Source organism: Equus quagga, chromosome 16, assembly GCF_021613505.1.
Source record: "Equus quagga isolate Etosha38 chromosome 16, UCLA_HA_Equagga_1.0, whole genome shotgun sequence".
NCBI classification, from domain to species: domain Eukaryota; kingdom Metazoa; phylum Chordata; class Mammalia; order Perissodactyla; family Equidae; genus Equus; species Equus quagga.
Window position 1 is genome coordinate 11,738,406 of NC_060282.1, and position 17,095 is coordinate 11,755,500.

Sequence of the window (17,095 nt, forward strand, 5' to 3'; positions counted from 1 at the left end):
TACAGAGAAGTATGAATGCTTCGGTGTTTCTGGAACACAAGGTCCAACACAGGGAATTGCAGGCAATGAGGCTGAAGAGATAGGTGGAGACAAGGGCATAAATAGAGGAATGTATGTCTTGCTCCTATGTTTGACCTTTACTCTGAAGGCAATGGGGGGCCACTGGAGGGTTTTAAGAATGAGAGAGGCATGGTCATATTGTGTCTTTAAAAGTTCACTCTGGAGCCAGTCCTGATGGCCTAGTGGTTAAAGTTTGGTGCTTTCACTACTTTGGCAGCCCAGGGTTCATTTCCCAGTCATGGAACCACAATACCCGTCTGTCAGTTGCCATGCTGTGGCAGTGGCTCACATAGAAGAACTAGAAGGACTTACAACTAGGATATACACCCATGCACTTGGGCTTTGGAGAGAAAAAAAAATGAACTGAATTGATAAGGAACCTTAAAAAGAATTTTTGCTGTGGCTGCCATGTGGAATGTGCCTTTGGATGGAACAAGACTGGAGTCAGGGAACCAGGAGGAGGCCCTCATTAGTGGCCAAGCAGGAAAATGAGAAAGGCCTGATAAGTCACAATGGCAGGAGGGTTGGAGACAAAAGGAAACCCAGCAGGACCTGGAAGCTTATTGAATCTGGACTTGATGGGGAAGAAAGAGTCAAGGATGACTCTCAGGGTCTCTAACTTTGATGACCTGGCAACACTGGTGCCACCAACTGAGTCAGACAGTGAAGGAGTAGGAACAGGCTTAGATGCAGAGAAGATGCACTGAGGTGCAGCATTTATAATTTGAGGAGTGTGAGGGCAACCCAGCTTGAGACACAGAAGCATGAAGGCCAAGGAGAACTGATGTGGAGACAGGAATTTAGAGACTGTCACATACGAGTGTTGGTGAAAGGCTGACAGCAAAAGAAATGACCCAGGTAAGTATATGAATTTTGAACGATGCGGTGGGTCAAGGACAGAACCTTGGCAATCGCCAACATTTAAGGTGAAAGATAAGCCAAAAAAGGGATCCTTGAAGAGACCAGGCACAGGGAAGACAAATGTGGTGAAGCATAGAAGGTCAGGAGACTCATGGTCTCGGGAGTGCTGACTACCTCCATCTGCAGAGGTGTCCAGGAAGATACGAACTGATGCTTGAGTAGGGATTTTTCCACTTTAGCTGGCAGTCTGACCTGTTCCCGAGCCGCTTCATCTCAGCCTGAGGTATGAATGAACGTTGAAAGAGTGGGAACAGGCAGTGGAGAAAGCTAGTTTAAGAAGTTTGGAGGAAGATCAAGAGAGACTGGTTGGTAAGTCACAAGCATCTTCAGGATCCAGGACATGTTGTACTTTTTCTCATAGGAGACTCTTAGGGAAGGGGGTGGGGGTGGAGGAGGGGGAGGAGAGGAGAAAGCAACCAAGAAAAGGAGCACAATGGGAAGAAATTGCTGGAAAAGTTCAAAGGAGGTCAAGAGATGAGGTAGAAGTGTTGACCTTCAGCAGAAGGAAAAATGAATCATCTGGAGTTGAAGCAAAAGAGATAAAAATAAATAAAAACGCAGATAAGCGTATGAGTATTGGAACAGAGGCGGGTCACTGCCAGGAGCCCCAGTCTTCTCAAGGAGGTAGGAGACAAGATCATCTACTGTGAGGAATCGAGTGAAGGGTGAAGTTAAGGAGAGTGGTGAGGGTTTGGACTAGCCACTCAGGAGAACAGAATAGGAAGCTGACCAAGGACAAAAAGGCGAACAGTCAGAACTCTGGGCCCAGCTGAGGCTGGACGCCATGAATTTTCAATGGTCCCAGTCCACACGGTGATGGTGCTGTGGTTACAGTGTTGACATGATGGTGTCTGAGTCCCCATTCTCTGTCCTCTGTGGGCATCTGGGCATTGTCTGCAGATGCACATACACACAGGTAGCATCACTGCAGGACCTCACCTCTGATAACTGTTTCTGGCTGTCTCTCCGTGACTTTCCACCCAGGAGCTGTATTCTCAATCCTATGATGCCGTTGGGGTGATGTTCGCCTCCATCCCAGGGTTTGCGGACTTTTACTCTCAGACTGAAATGAATAACCAAGGAGTGGAATGCCTGCGCCTCCTGAATGAGATCATTGCTGACTTTGATGAGGTAAATCGAAGCCTTAGAAATTTGTGATCATAAATGGGCATCATTGTTGTCACAGCATTATGTTGTTATTATAGCAATGACCATTTTTTGCCCTTACAGAATTTGAGACTGCATTATAAATACAAACATGTATTCTCTAATTTAATTACCACAATTATCCCATGAAATAAATGCTTTTGTTTCTCCATTTAGGGGATCAAGAACATCAGCCTCAGAGAGGCTAGGTAATTTAACCCAATGTCACACAACTAACAAACGGCAAAAGCAGGACTTGACCAGAGGCCGCTGCTCCTCAGGCACTGGCATCACAGAGACTGGCCACTGATGGGGACATTTCTCCATCTGCGCAAAGTGCCAAAGATAAAGCCATCAATTAGCATATGGTCAGCTACCTAAACACGAGCATAAACATACTCCAGATAGTACTTTCTTCTTCCAGGCTCCATGAGTCTAAAGAACACATAATGTGGGAGAAAAAATACTCATGCTGGACTTCACTTACATGAATAGACTTGGCAGGAGTGGGCCTTCTCTTCCTCATTGCCCACCTTGAAGTAGGACACCAGTGTCCATCACTTGCCTAAGCCTGAGCTGAGAAGTAAGTGATTAATTAAGGAAATGCTAGGGAAGAAGCCAAACCAAGATGTGGGTTCAGCTGAAGTCTAGCCTCAGCCTGTTTCCCCCTGGGGAGCTCAGGAGATTGATCCCATGGAGTGGTCTCACATTGAGGCAAGGGGGCCAGGCTTCTGCACACCTGTATTAGTCAGCCTTTGGCTGTGGGCTTCCCCGCTGGAGGTGCATGACCTCCCAGGCATTTCCAGCAAGGCGGGGGGGCTCCAGTTGGCCCAGGGCAGTTCTCCAAAAAGGGTACAGCAATGCATCGTCAGCAGCTGGCCCTCATGGCATCCCTGAGGACGGCCCCATAAAGGAGAGCTAGGTGGGACACCAATAGCATTTACTACATCGCGCTGAACAACGTCCTCTCCCTCAATCCCCACATTCCATCTGGCTACTGGGTCCTGTGGATTCCTTCTTAATGGCTCTCCGATCTGCCCCTTTGTCCCCATCCACTCTGCCATTGTCTTGCTTTAGGCTGTATTATGTCTCACCTGGAAGACTGCAGTCATCTCCCAGCTGCTCTCCTTCCTGCATCTCACCCTCAGCAGCCACCAAAAGCAGGAATAGTTGGTCACATCCTTTTGAAACCTAAAACCCAGCGGTGGCTCCCTTTTGCCAACTCCTCATAAGGTCACCAGAGGCTTTGCACTTACTGTCCCTGTACCCTCTGCAGGCTTCCCTCCCACTGCATGCCACCTGACCCGCTGTCCAGCACCATCCAGCTACTTACAAGCCATCATGCCTACCTGGCTATTTCACATGCTGCTCCTTCTGCCCAGAAATTATGCCATCCTCACCATACCTCATCCTCTCTCCCTTGACTCCACAGCCAGCGGAAAACCTAATACTTATTTAACAGTCAGTTCAAACATCATCTCTACTTGTGAAGCCTCTTCTAATCCCCCTCTACCCAGGTAAATGTTGTCCTTTTTTGATGAATAACTCATATTCCAAAAAAACCTTCGACCACAGAGCGTGAAGCTCTTCAGTGCGCAGATCTGCCTCCCCTACTGGCACTCGGTTCAGGGCCAGAGACCCATCTTATTAATAGAAGTGTTTAGCACAGTTGCGACAAATGTAAAGCATTTTCAATACATAACATTTAGTTGCTATTTATCCCTCACACCAAACCCACAAGATAGGAATTATTAGCCTTCATTTTATAAATAAGCAAATCTGAGGCTCAGAGACACCAAGAGTGCCCAGGCTTTGCCACCACTAAGTGGCACCGCCAAGATTTGAACCCAGGTCCGCCATACTGTTTGGTTTTTAATCATGGTGTTGCCCTGTTTGTCACTTAGCTGGCATTTCATGGTGCTGGTTTTGAGGTCGTAGACTCAGTGATGGCCGTTTCAGTTGTCCTAGGGATGGGGGTGAAGGTCAAGATCAATAAGACAATCACTTGCTGCCTGCCATGGCTTCACAGTCCAGGGAGAGACAGGGTGACTATGAGTCACTTCTACACACAGAGTCGGTGGTAAGTGGCCTCGTACAGAGGGCCTTGTGCTGTGGGGAGTGGAGGGTGATTCTGTGGTAATGGTACCTTCATTCCTGCTCTCTGTGCTAGGCCAAAAGCTCATGAAGATAGAAGTTATACTCTTACATATCCTGTTACATCCCCAGGGCCTAGCACTATGCTTACTAAGTATTTACTAAAGGAATTATATAATCAATTAATTAATTAATTGCTGGGGGCAAATAATAAGCTGACAAATGGTAAGGTGAAGATGGTTTAGTGCAATCCAAACGTAGTTTCAGATAAAAATAACTATTAAAAATAATCTGCCTGAAGGTTGAGATACAAGGCTTTGCTTTATTTTAAACTCTAGAGCATTCCTTCTCCCAGAAGTGCGCACTAACATGTTTTTTAATTGCAATAAATAAATCGGAACTAAATTTGCATCTCAGTGCCCCATATTGTAGACACCCCCGTCTTCTGAAAACAGACAGCACCCCTAGTGGTGTAGATGGGTGTTTACAGAGGGAAGTCAGAGAGGTGGGAGAGATTTGGTCCAAGAGGATGGATTTTAGACCAGAAGGAGGAGGAGGAGATGGAGAGGAGGTGAAAGATGAGAGAGAGGGGAAGGAGGAAGGAAAGAGAGGAAGTAGAAGAGAAGGGGCAGAGCAGGAAGAAGGAGGAAGAGGCTGTAGTCAACAGGGAGAAAAGAACATTCCCTGGCTTGCCAACCCCAAGCACTGTCAGCTTTCCCACTCGGGTCCATGGGTCACCCAGACATGCCTTCTTTCTTTGGGTCAAGAGAGACCCTCTGGATTCTGCCTTGGCTAAGCTCCAGCCGGATGCTCTGGAGCTCACGTTAGTAGCCATGCTGCTCTTTTTGCTGGTAATAATTACCATGGGAACCTGAGAGCACGTGAAATTCATTCTTGGCTCAGAGGAAGGCTGAACATTGCACGGAGCACAGGCTCCAAGACGGGGTTTGCAATAACCCCATGCTGGAGCTCCTTGCCCCACAGCCTCTGCCCAGGGGAAGGCTGAGGAGTCAGCTCACATCTCAGTGCTCCATGCAGACCAGTGAGTTAATAAGGGGGCTGACTAGGAAGCACGTTATGCCTCAGACGGTTTTCGCTATGTAGTAGATAAACTCGCTGCATGGATATTAAATGAAATAACTAAGCCTCTTGCTGCCTCCAAATCGACTTCTGAAGAAGAGGCAGCTCTGCCTGGGCCTGAAATCGGCCCTGGGCCAAATTGTTCCAAGGAAGAGAGAGGAAGGAAGAGTTCTTCCCAACCTGCGAGAAGCTGGGAAAATGCAGCGTAAGGAGGCAGAGGGAGGGAGGCAGGCAACGGAAGGCATGCCAAGATCTCTGAGCTAAAACACTAACAGCCAAGGGCTGCTAAGAGACCAAACCTGCTTACTGGTGTCTGAGGGCAAATGTCAGACACGCTCCCAGGCTGAGGACGTGCAGACAGCTCCAGCCCCTTTCTGCACTGGGTGCAGCTTGTGGAATCTCATCCAGGGCAGCTCAAGACACAAAAATAATGAACAATGGCTACCTCGGCCGCAAATCAGTCTAAACACACACTCATACACACACAAACAGCAAATCACAAACGCACCTACCTGTGTTTCCCAGAAGAGTTTCTTTCCAGCTGGAATTTTCCAAGTTCTGTTAGCTCCTGATTAATTTTGAGAGGATGCCTGTAGCAAGTTGTATAGAAAATCCACCTCGTCCTCTTGGTCTGGCCCATCTGTCTGCCCAGCGCCGGGATGGCATGAGCCCCCGAGGAGAGTACAATCTTAAAGGGAGGCAGAGAGTTGGAGAAACAGAAGTTACACCCAAAACCTGCCAACATAGGCAAATAAAAGTCTAAAATTTAGACTGGGGAGCCAGAGAGGTTTAAGTTTGGAACCTAGTGCCTCCACTCAGGGCTGGCTTCATGGAGGTATGACCTGTGCAGTGGGGGGAGTGAGACAGAGTCAGAATCTGGATACCTTTGAAGTGGAACTAAGCATCTTCTGACAGATTAGATGTGGGTCATGAGGTTTTTATCTAGAACAACTGGGAAGATGGAGACACCATTAAACAAGCCAGCAGTGGGTAGAGAGGACCAAGGACGTAGCTTTGGGAATGGCAGATTGCGGATGCCTATCAGACCTGTAATGGGGATGTTGCTTAGCGATTGTATAGCGAGTCTGAAGGTCAAGGGAGGACACACACATTGCAGAGTCTTCAGCAAAGAGATTACGTTGAAAGCTATGAGCCATGACGAGATGTAAGAGAGTGAGTTTAGGTGGATCCTGAGCCCTGGGGCCACCTACATTGTGAGATAAGGAAGATAAGAAGAAACTAGCAAAGGAGGCTGGTGAAGAGTTGTCGGTGAAGTGGAGGTAAAGCCATAAGTAAGCAGAAACAAGTGGGGAAAAGATGTCACAATCAACTGGGCGCAGTCAACTGCGTCAAATGCTGCCAATGGGCCAAGCAAGGTGAGGCCTGAGGACTGGCCAGTGAATAGGAATGGGGAGGTCATTCTGGACAAGAGTGATCTCAACGGCATAGGGGGCTGGGGGGAAACTGGTCTGCAGTGGGTTTAGAAAAGAATGGGGAAGAAGAAATCGGAGGCAGTGAGTAGAGACAACTCTTTGAGAAGTTTTATAGCAAAAGGAAGGAGATAAGTGGAAAGAAAAGTGGTGTCTACAAAGACTTTGTTAAGATGGAAAAATAACAGCAGGCCTCTTCTTAATTCTTTGAACCTGGCATACATCCTCCCCAACCTGGGGGCTTCATTCCTGCTGTCCCCTCTATGTGGATGCGCCTCCGAATCTTTCCATGCCGCCAGCTTCCCAACACACAAAGCTCATACACCCACTGCTAGAAAACCTCTCCTCACTCTAGAACTGAAGTTAGAAATCACTGGCTCAGGGAAGATTTCCCACATCCTCCAGATTTTATCAAAATGGTTCATTCTCTTCATTCCCGCATCGTGTATGTTTCCATCATAAACTTTACTGAAATTGAACTAGAGTGTGTTTTCTGTGGTTATTTATTTAACATCTGACCCCCCTACCTGGGCTGTTAGCTTCAGGATGCTGGGAACTCACGTGGCTTGTTCATCAGACATTGTAGAAGCTCCATGAGTCACTGCTGTATTAGCCTCTTACTGCTGCCATAACAAATTTAGTAGCTTGAAAACAGATATTTATATCTTGATAAACAGAAATTTATTATCTTAGAGTTTGGAGGTCAGAAGTCCAAAATGGATCTCACCAGGCTAAATCGAGGTGTCAGCAGGGGTCTAGGGAGAATCCGTTCCTTTGCCTTTTCCAGCTTCTAGTAGCCACCTGCATTCCTTGGCTTGTGGCCCCTTCCTCTGCCTTTAAAGTCAGCAATCGCATCACTGTGACCTCTGCTTCTGTCACCACATCTCCTTCTTTGTCTCCTGCCTCCTTCTTTTACTTAGAAGGACCATTGTGATTACATTGAGCCCACCCAGATAATCCAGGAGATATCCCCATTTCAAGATCATTAACTTAACCTGCAGAGTCCTTTTTGCTATGTAAGGTGACATATTCACAGGTCCCAGGGATTAGGACACGGGCATCTTTTGGGGAGGACTGGGGAGAACACTGTTCTGCTTCCCACAGTTTAGACAAAGGTTTCTCTTTCTTAGCACTAAAATCCAAACCACAGGAAAGGTTGAAGGAAATGTCAAGGATGGTACCCATTCTTCCATTCAATCATTCATTCATCCCTACTGTGTACTAGGCTCTGTCTAGGTGTTGAGTAGTAAACACAACAGGCAAAAATGCCTGCCGACAGGAAATTTACCTTCCAATGGGAAAGATGACAATAAACAAGCACAATTGGGGTAAGTGCTAAGGAGAGAAGATAAAACAGGGAAGGGAGATAAGAAAAGTAGCTACCTCAAGAATGCTAAACCAGTCAGAGGGAGATCCTCAGTGTGAGCCAGGGGCCTGTTTTGGGGCCCCCCAGCCTGCTGGAAGAATAAACACCAAGACTAACACCACTGCCTGGATCTGTTTCAGCTGCTTGGCGAAGACCGGTTTCAAGACATTGAAAAAATTAAGACCATTGGCAGCACCTACATGGCTGTGTCAGGCCTGTCACCTGAAAAACAGGTAAAGGAACTCTTTGGACTCAGCCACAACCCAAGGCAGGGGCCTTACTGTTGTCATGGCGCTGAAGAAGGTGAGGCCAGCATCACCAGGCGGCTTGGGGACCAGGAGGGAGGTAATCTGATGAACAGGATATTCTAGTTGTGGGATGCACATTTGCCCCCAAGGTAAGTAGAGTCTACTGGATGAAACAATCCCTCCTTATGATTGGGAAACCTCTAGGCTTCATTCTGAAGCTCCCTGTTCACTTGATGAACAAAATCATGGTCCAGAAACACTCTGATTATGATTTAGCTGCGGATGTCGCTAAACGCCTGATACTCGCTTGTTTTCTTAGTCTTGCTTTTGTTTTCTCCTCCAAAAGTAGTATGTAATAGTAGCAACAGCTCCTGCTCTTTGGGATGTTGACTCTATGCCAGACACTAGTGTTAAGTGGGAACACTAGCATCTACCTTCCAGAGTTAGTGGATGAATTACCTAAGATAACGTCATGTTCCCCACTCAAAGCCTTATACTTAGTAGGCCCTCAATTAATGCCACATGGAGATGAGTCTAAGTTCCTGGAGAGAAGGAATCCTCATCCTTCTTCTCATCCTTCCTTCACTTTCTTTCCAGTTAAAACGCCAAGAATATTCCAAGAGTAACTACCTGGGAAGAAACCCATACTAGGAATTGGCTACATGTGCATGGGACTCTACAACAGGGGCCCACAAAGACAACCTGCAGGCCAAATCTGGCCCACCACCTGTTTTTCTAAATAAAATTTTATTGGTACACAGCCATACTCATTCATTTATATTTTGTCTGTGGCTCCTTTCAAGCTAAAATGGCACTGTTGAGTACTCATGACAAGGTCACATGGCCCACAAAGTCTAAAATATTTGCTCTCTGGCCTTTCACTGAAACTGTTTGCAAACTTCTGCTCTCTAGGGGCACAGAGTTCTTTCACATGCACAGTCTTATTCAATCCCAGTGAGGTAGGCAGGGCAAGTATGCTTACTTCCATTTTATAGATGAGGAAACTGCGGTTCAGAGAGGAACAGAGGCTTACTCTGCACTTCCCTCGGGAGTTTTGTGAGCAACTGTCTATGTGAAACATCCCTTAAATATATACTTAAATAGATAAATAGGGTACTTCAAAGGAAGCAGACATGGTTCCTCGATTGGAAACACTGCACATATGAATAGGAGCACACACACAAACACACACACATACCAGTGAGCACACTCAAGAATTTGTGATGTATTAACCTGAATAGACAGGTGTAGGTTTGGGGAAACGAAGAGGATGAGCCACACATATTATACTCATTTAAGCAAATCTCCTGTTGTCTCTTGTTTCTGAGACACTCATGACTTGAGTGCGCAGGGGCTCACACACCTGGTTATTTCTGGCTGCGGGACGTGTGGGCGGGGTTAGGACATAGAGCCACTCCTGCTGCAGAAATGCTCCTGTTGGCCACGTGGACTCAATTCTGCTCTCACCTTCACTCCAGCGCTGTGAAGACAAGTGGGGCCATCTGTGTGCTCTGGCTGACTTCTCCCTCGCCCTGACCGAAAGCATACAGGAGATCAACAAGCATTCCTTTAACAACTTTGAACTCCGGATTGGTGAGTAGTAGCTGGAAGTGTGGCAAGTGGGGGCCCGCAGAGCTGGCTGGCCTTGCTCCGTCAGGCCCTCCCAGGCCCAGGGCATCAAGCCAGGGAAGCTTTTTCCTGCAAAATGCAGCAGGCTTAGTGTGACCTTGCCAAGGACAGGGACAGGGTCAGCTCAGGCCTCTCTGGCTTCCTCTCACTCAAGAGGCTGGAAGCAATGCAAGGATACTGGCCTGTGCATGAAAATACAAAGCAAATACATAGCTACCTCTCTTCCAACCTGCTTCTCCAGCATCGGGCCCACGCAAGGCCCTGCTTAGAGAGGTAGCCGGCTAATCAACTTCTTTCTGACTTCTGTGTCACCCATGCTGGCCCTCCATGTATTGCTCTCTGGTTCTTCTGGAAAATGCCTTAAAGCAAAAGCAGGATTCGACTCCTGAGGATGTCAGATCCTGTGTTGAGCGGGGACAGGCAGAGCGCCTAGTGGCTCTTCACTCGGCCACACCGCTCGCCCTTCCTTTGAGCTTAGAGACACCGTTGTGCGAGCAACAACACACCAGCAGTCACAGCAATGTGAATAATAATGGTCTAATCCTTTACAATTTGCATAACTTGCCCATTTCTTCAGCATCTCTGCTGAGCCTTGAGGGCCTCCTAAAGCACAGTGCTGAAGCCCCTGCCCAGCCCTCATTCCCATTTTATAGATGGGAAATCTCAGGCCCGGAGAAGGGTGTAACTAGCTGGCAGCGGGTCCAGGCTTTTCTGACCAAGACCAATGACCTCCGGCCGCCAGGGCAGGACAGGACAACTTCTGCTGCAGTCCTTGTACTTTAGATCTCCTCTGGCGGGCATGTCATTTTCCTTTATTTAGTTCTCCCTTAGCAGCTTTCAAGAAAAAGGGGTCAAGCAATACCAATTTCTGACTTGTCAGATCTAAGGAGTGCCGCAGCCTTTGTTCACTGGAATAAAAGAAGTGATATTTTGTGTTTGTGATCTATGGATGCGATGCATGCTCAGGGCTTGTCCCCACATCTTTGTGGACGCTACATGGCCTTTCTGAAATCATTGACCACAGACTGAACCAGGAGTAAAAGGGAGAAGCTTCACCCTGAACAAAGGGGTATTTGCTGTAAATTCAGGAAACGTCACTGAGGTCAGGACCAATGCTTGGTGTGATATATTATATGGCTGGCACAGTTCAGAGGTTAGAAAATTATTTTCCCAGCTGCACTGGGCATCTCATTTGGGTTTTGAGTCTGCTGTAACCACTCCATGCCTTTGTCATTTAAGCCTCTGAATGTCACGTTCCTTATGCGTAAACGGGCATTGTCAGTACCTCCCTGCCCACCTTACTGTAGTAACGTGAGACGCAAATGGCATAATGGCAATAAACGTGTTCTGCAGCTTGAAGTGACTGCATGCTTTCTGCAAGGTCCGTTTCTCAAATTTCACAGTCAATTATATCTCGGATATATATGTGTGTGTGTGTGTGTGTGTCTTGCTCTGCTCTCTCCCTAGAATGATCTAACCCAGGTATCTGCGTGGCTCGTATCATCACTTTTTTCAGATCTCTGCTCCGAAAGGCCCTTCCTCACCGCCCTACTCCAGAATGCTCCCCTCCCATATTTCTCTCTCCCTTTAACCTGATTGATTTTCCTTTATAGCCTTTATTATTCACTGATATTATATTGCATTTTCTAGTATTTTCTGTCTCTCCACAGTAGAAGGTAAGCCCCATGAGGGCCGGAGCTCTGTCTGTTTCCTTTCCCATCGTATCCCCACTGCCTGGAACAGTGCCTGCTGCACAGCCAGTGTTTAGTCAATGTTTGTAGAATGAATGAGAAGTTCTTAGTCTATTAGGAGACATCCAGGCCCACTATCATGTTTAGTGAAATGCTGTCATTCCTAGAAGAGACGTCTATGCTTCCTAAAGGAAGAGGCATTAAAACTATCTTAAAAAGCATTTGCCAAATAAACTGTGGCATTGGGAGGAAATAACAGACCAAGCAGGGAGAAAGGCAGGGAGGAAGGCATAAAGGTGGGAAATGACTGACAGGTTAGGGGAACTCTGGCAGGTCAGTATGGACCCAGCACAGAGGTAAGGGAGAATGTGGTGATGAATGAGGCCGGCAAGTTAGGCGAGAGCCCGATCGGAGGAGCCCTCGATGGTGATTCCAGGCAGGATGGGCTGTATCCCATAGGCAAAAGGAGCCGTGGCAGGTGTTGAAGTGGGTTGACCAGATGTGCGTTTCAGAAAGGCCCTCCTGCTCCAGCAGCAGCGTGGAGGATGGTCTGCAGAGGAGAAACGGGGAGACAGGGAGGCCCGTTAGGAGGCAGCCACCACGGACCGAGGGAATGATGCTCAGGACCTGGACTAAAACAGAGAAGGAAAAAGTCTTGCCAAGCTCACAGACCACCATAACAGCAGAGGCAGGAGAGGATCCCAGGGCCCTGACTCCTGATCCACTGCTCTGTCCATCCCATGGGCTAAGTCAGCATCCATGTGAGAAGAAGAATAATTTTCTCTCAAGCACTCACAGGTACCATGCCAAAGGCTTTACTTACATTCTCATTTCATGCTTCTTTTATTATTTCCACTTCACAGATGGGAAAAGTAAGGTCCGCATAGGTTAAGTTACTGACCCAGGTCACACATCTAATAAGTGACAGAAGCTGGATCTGGACCCTGCAACTTATCCACAGAGATCACCCCCTTCATGATCACTATCCCAGGCAGGGGGGCAGCCGCCTCAGTGTGTCCCTCTTCTCTCATCTCTTGCTCCTTTGGTTTCACTCACAGGCATCAGCCACGGCTCAGTGGTAGCTGGTGTAATTGGCGCTAAGAAACCTCAGTATGACATTTGGGGCAAAACCGTGAACCTGGCAAGTCGAATGGACAGCACGGGGGTCAGCGGCAGGATCCAAGTCCCAGAGGAGACCTATCTCATCCTGAAGGACCAGGGCTTTGCCTTTGACTACCGAGGGGAGATCTACGTGAAAGGTATCAGCGAACAGGAGGGAAAGATCAAAACGTACTTTCTCCTGGGAAGAGTCCAGCCCAACCCGTTCATCTTGCCCCCGAGAAGAATGCCCGGGCAGTACTCCTTGGCCGCGGTCGTCCTGGGCCTCGTCCAGTCCCTCAACAGGCAAAGGCAGAAGCAGCTACTCAACGAGAACAACAACACGGGCATCATCAAGGGCCATTACAACCGGCGGACTTTGTTGACACCCAGTGGGCCAGAGCCTGGAACCCAAGCCGAAGGCACCGACAAGTCCGATTTGCCATAAAAGCATTTTCTTTGTGTTTCTTTTTTTGTATTTCTTTTATATATAAAATAAATATACTAATAAAAAGGTTTAATTTTTTTTAGAACAAGGTTGGTTTCATTGGTCTTTGGATGCACTAGATTGAAGACGAGATTTAGACACGATTTGAGTTTCTCTTCGGTCACAAACATTTATTGATCATCTCTTAGGTACGAGGTTCATTGGGAAGCAAAGATAAATAAGACCTAGTCCCTGCCCTTGAGAGGCTCACAACTGAGTGTGAAAGAGGGACACGTAAACAGAGACTCAATACAGTGGAATAATCAATAACAACTGACATTTACTGAGCGCTTGCCATGTGCCAGGCCCAACATCAAACTCTTTACATAATGGCCTCATGTAATACTCACAATCCTTGTACATTCATTCAACCAGTGTGTGTGGAGCACCTGCAATGTGCCGGGGCTTTCCTAGGCTCCAGAGTAATCCTGGCAAAAGTCTTCCCCTCACAGAGCTAACCTTCAGGGTGGGGATAATAGATAATATTCCTATAAACCAAGACATAAACAATCTACTTTCAGACAGGGGTAGATGCATTAAAGAAAATTAAGTAGGACACTTGTGATAAGGGATTGGAGGTCAAGGATGCTGATCTAACTGGAGTCATCAGGGAAGGCTTCTTTGAGGACATAGTGTCAAAGATTAGCCTTAAATGATGAGGAAGAGGCAACCCAGAGGACCTGGGAGAAAAGTGGCTCAACCAGAAGGAACGGCAGGTGCAAAAGCCCTGGAGGGGGATCAAGCCCACTTGATCTGATGGAGGAACAGTTAGAAAGTCACTGGGTGGGTAAGCTGTTATAGGCAGGTACAAGGTGTCCTGGGAAGACTGCATTCTAGGCTCTTCTCTCATGACCAAAAAGACTACCAGGGGAGTTTCATGCAGAGGAGAAAGTTCAGAAAATTAAAGGATTTTCCCAAGATCGTACAGTTAGTTGTGGAACTAGGATCAGAACTGCACTGGTCAATAAAAGCTGACTGCTATAACAAACAACTCACTCTTGGTGGCTAAAACACAGTAAGAGATTTCTCTCCCATTCACGTAGTATTGGATGTGTGGCAGCGGGCCTTCCAGGCAATGATTTTGAGACTTAGCCTCCTTCCACTTAGGACTTGGAGCCCTCTGCATGGTCTTCCATATCCATCCAGCTGAAGAGAAGAGAGGGACAGGAAGGAGGATCACTGAGGTCTTGGGCCCCAGGCCTGGAAGTCACATGCATTGTTGTTCCATCATCAGCCAGAACTCAGTCCCTGGCCCCACCTCACTGCAGGGGAAGTTAGGGAATAGATTCTTCCTGTGTCCACTACTAAGAGGGAAAGAAATGTAATAGGAACTATTGCCTCTTCTGTAGAATCGACATCTATCTAAGCCCACAACCCATGTCTGCAGACACTAAGCTATTCTGGTAAGTTCCGTGTTGGAGGAACACGCAAGGTATAAGAAATGGAAGGAGAAGTATGAAACTCCAATCATTCTCTAAATTCTTGACTCTTAACAACAACTCATTTAAAAGAAGTTTAGGGGATGGCCTGGTGGCATAGTAGTTAAGTTCACATGCTCCACTTCAGCGGCCTGGGGTTCATGGGTTCGGATCCCGGGTACAGACCTACACACTGCTCATCAAGCTATGCTGTGGCGGCATCCCACATACAAAATGGAGGAAGATTGGCACAGATGTTAGCTCAGGGCCAATCTTCCCCACCAAAAATTAAATAAAGAAATAAATAAAATAAGTTTAGCTCCAGGTAGTGAATCTACAGTAAATACACTCTCAAGGAAATACCTACCTGAGGTACCTCACGTGAGACCCCGGGGGTAGAAGAGAAACTATGGTCTCCAGAGAAACACAAAGCACAGAGAGCGAATTGAGGTTTGGGTGGACCTTGAACTTTGAGCCATGTTTGGAATGCCTTTTGCTCTCGGAAACTATGCAGACATCAGAGATATACCTGAAGTCCCAATAAATGCGAAGAGGGTATCACGTGAAAGCTTCTGTAAACCGTAAAACCCTCTACCAACGCCAGAGGGTATTAGCATCTTCACAGACTCAGAGAAAGCCTCAGGGTTTATCTAGTCCAACCTGCTAAGGACCTCCAAACAAGGTAAAGCTCAGTGCATGCTGAGACTTGGAACCCCAGGACAGAGGTGGCAAGCTGAGTTCAGGTGGGTCGAGAACTCAGCAAACATCACGACGAAAAGGCTGGCCTCAGTAAGACAGTCAGGCTGTGAAAGCACGGTATCAAAAAGACAGAGAGACTTGATGTGGGCCACCAAGCTGTGGTTTAATCCAGAGCGAGGGCCCATCTGGAATCTACAGGCAGTATTCAGCAGAGACTCTAGTAAGCAGAGAAGTCATGGTGAGCTGGATCCAGGCACAAGGAGACAGGCTACCAGGGACAGACATTGTCCCTCAACTCTGAGCTAGGACTCAAGACAAAGTCCCTGGACTAGAAGTGGAATGTGGTCCCAGGCAGGATAACTGGGCAAAATTAAGATAAGAGGTATCGGGCCAAACCTGGGTCTGTGGATGCTGCCAGTTTTGGGGCGAAGGTAAGACTGCCACTGAGAAGCTTCACCCAGAACCCATCTCTGACTCAGTGATGTCCAGCCTCGAGGTAGGATGGATGAAAGTGATGGTCACCCCATCCTGAGTCTGGAAGGAGTTGCTTCATTCAGGATCCATCACACAGAGGAGCAAGGGGGCAAGATGGTGCCAAGAATCTCCATTGGATCACCAAGAACCCCACCAAGTGGGCGTCGGGCCTCTGCTGCGATACACCAAGCCCCAAAGCACTGAGTCTCTGCTCTCTAGGCCAGCCCATTTCGTGGCACCAGTGGGCTGCAGTCTTTCCATAAGAAAGATAAAAGGGCAAGAGATAGAAACTAACCTGTAATTGACGAGCTAAGATGCACCCTTTTTCTCTGGCCTGCAAGATGGGAGGGGCCAGGGAAGGACACGAGTCTTCCTGAAACTAGAGAAATGTTTTCTGTTTACCTACTCTTTGGTCTTTTCAGCTCATTTATTCAAAGAACTTCAATTATCAAGTGATTTTTAGGAATTGGGTCTAACTCAGAAACAAACCTGGCAGAATATTACAGCCAGGGGTTCCAACCTCATCTTTTCCCCTCTGAACTCTGCTTGTGAGATTTTACATTTGATCTTAGAAATGTCAAATATAAACTCCAGCAGTTTATATAGAAACACAGAAGAGGGGCTGTGAAATACGAAAAGAAGGGGCTGGCTTAGTCTACAGATGTTTAGGCCTGATAGAAATGTTTTCTCAAGGGCTCGGTACTCTTGACTTAATGTTGACATCTTCCAGGTGCTGATCCAGGTCACCCCCTGGTTTATCAGCTTGTGTGTAGTTAACGCACGATTTCCCATGGGACAAGCACCGCCCCTCTTAGAGAATAGGCAAGGGTGTCTACAGCGTTCGTCCACAAGCTGAGTTTGAGGAGTTGCTGCCTCCCAATCTGCCATCCCATCAAGTCAGGAGAAACATCTCGAGTTCAGAAACCCCCCACACCACCTCTACTGCTTCCTTCCTTCCTCAGGGACCATGTGAGTGTAGCCGCTCCCAATTGGAAGTTAGGACTATGTCTTCATCTCCATTTTACAGATAAGGGAACTGAGGCACAGAGAGCTTGAGCAGCTCGCCCTGGTAAGGTCTTACTTACAGCAAAGAGTGGCTCTGGGATTCAAACCCAGGTGGTCTGGTTGGAGAGTCCTGCCCTTCAGCACCACTACCTAGCCCTGGGATGGGTGAATAGTATTTACTAAATGAAAGTTGAAAGTCTGAGCAGAACCCCCTCCAGCAGGCTGCAGGCTGTGTAAATGGCTGTACAA

General features: G+C 47.5%; 1 protein-coding gene across 1 annotated transcript in view; it reads left to right on the top strand.

Annotated features, from left to right (window-relative positions):
• Positions 1 to 13,211, top strand: part of ADCY8 (adenylate cyclase 8) — a 215,681-nt gene extending 202,470 nt beyond the window's left edge. The window contains exons 14-17 of the mRNA XM_046642315.1: positions 1,966 to 2,112; positions 8,238 to 8,330; positions 9,824 to 9,938; positions 12,724 to 13,211. Coding sequence (XP_046498271.1) covers positions 1,966 to 2,112; positions 8,238 to 8,330; positions 9,824 to 9,938; positions 12,724 to 13,211 — 843 coding nt within the window. The remainder of the gene's footprint in view (positions 1 to 1,965; positions 2,113 to 8,237; positions 8,331 to 9,823; positions 9,939 to 12,723) is intronic.
• The last annotated feature ends 3,884 nt before the right edge of the window (positions 13,212 to 17,095 follow it).